The sequence below is a fragment of the Otolemur garnettii genome, unplaced genomic scaffold, assembly GCF_000181295.1.
Source record: "Otolemur garnettii isolate 467f Iridium unplaced genomic scaffold, OtoGar3 scaffold00301, whole genome shotgun sequence".
In the NCBI taxonomy this organism is placed as follows: Eukaryota; Metazoa; Chordata; class Mammalia; order Primates; family Galagidae; genus Otolemur; species Otolemur garnettii.
The window spans coordinates 314,067-314,793 of NW_003852696.1; the positions used below are offsets into that span (position 1 = coordinate 314,067).

Sequence of the window (727 nt, forward strand, 5' to 3'; positions counted from 1 at the left end):
GTGGCCGTGTTCCCTGAGTTGGAACCTGAGAATCGCTCAGGGATCCCTGAGGGCCGGTTGCTATCATCATAGATGATTAGCACAGGGGACTGGCCTGGCTTCTGCTGGTACCAATTCACAACGCTGCTGCCAATATTGTTTCCCCCGCAGGTGATCCTGGCTGTCTCTCCCAGGGACACTGATACTGAGGGTGGCTGGGTGAGCTCATAGGAGGCCACGAACCCTGTAAGGAGAAAAATGAATGGCTTGAAACCAGGGGCCTCACAGCAAAAATACCAGTGCCACATTGTGGGGGTCTCAGCCCCTGGCCCCTCACCCTGCAGCAGACTCAGGAACCCCCTACCCTCCACAGCCAAGGCCCTGATCAGCTCAGACTCAGGCCCAGGCTTGTCCCTAATCCCAGGAGCTGGGCAGGTGGGGTCCCTGGGACAGCACCTGTGCAGTGAGCCAGGAGGCCCAGGAGGATAGGGGTCCAGGCCATGGTGGAGACACTCCTGATGCTGCTTCTGAGGCCCGGGCAGGGCAGGTGCCTCCCAGGCCTGTCTTATCTCCTGGTGGAGAGAGCTGCCCAGGATGCAAATGAGCCTGAGTCAGGGGCTGCTGCCTGAGGAGCTCTGTGGTTTCCAGACAGGCTCAGCCCAGGGGCCCGGGGTAGGGGAGCGGCACCTGCAGACCCAGCTTAACACCCAGGAGTCTTTTCCATCAGCTGGTCTCATAGTCTGGGCCA

General features: G+C 60.2%; 1 gene segment (V, D, J or C); it reads right to left on the minus strand.

Moving 5' to 3' along the window:
- The window catches only part of LOC100952808, a 7,844-nt gene extending 7,341 nt beyond the window's left edge, over positions 1–503 (minus strand). The window contains 2 exon segments of the V gene segment in view: positions 14–223; positions 436–503. Coding sequence covers positions 14–223; positions 436–481 — 256 coding nt within the window.
- Between the last annotated feature and the right edge of the window lie 224 nt (positions 504–727).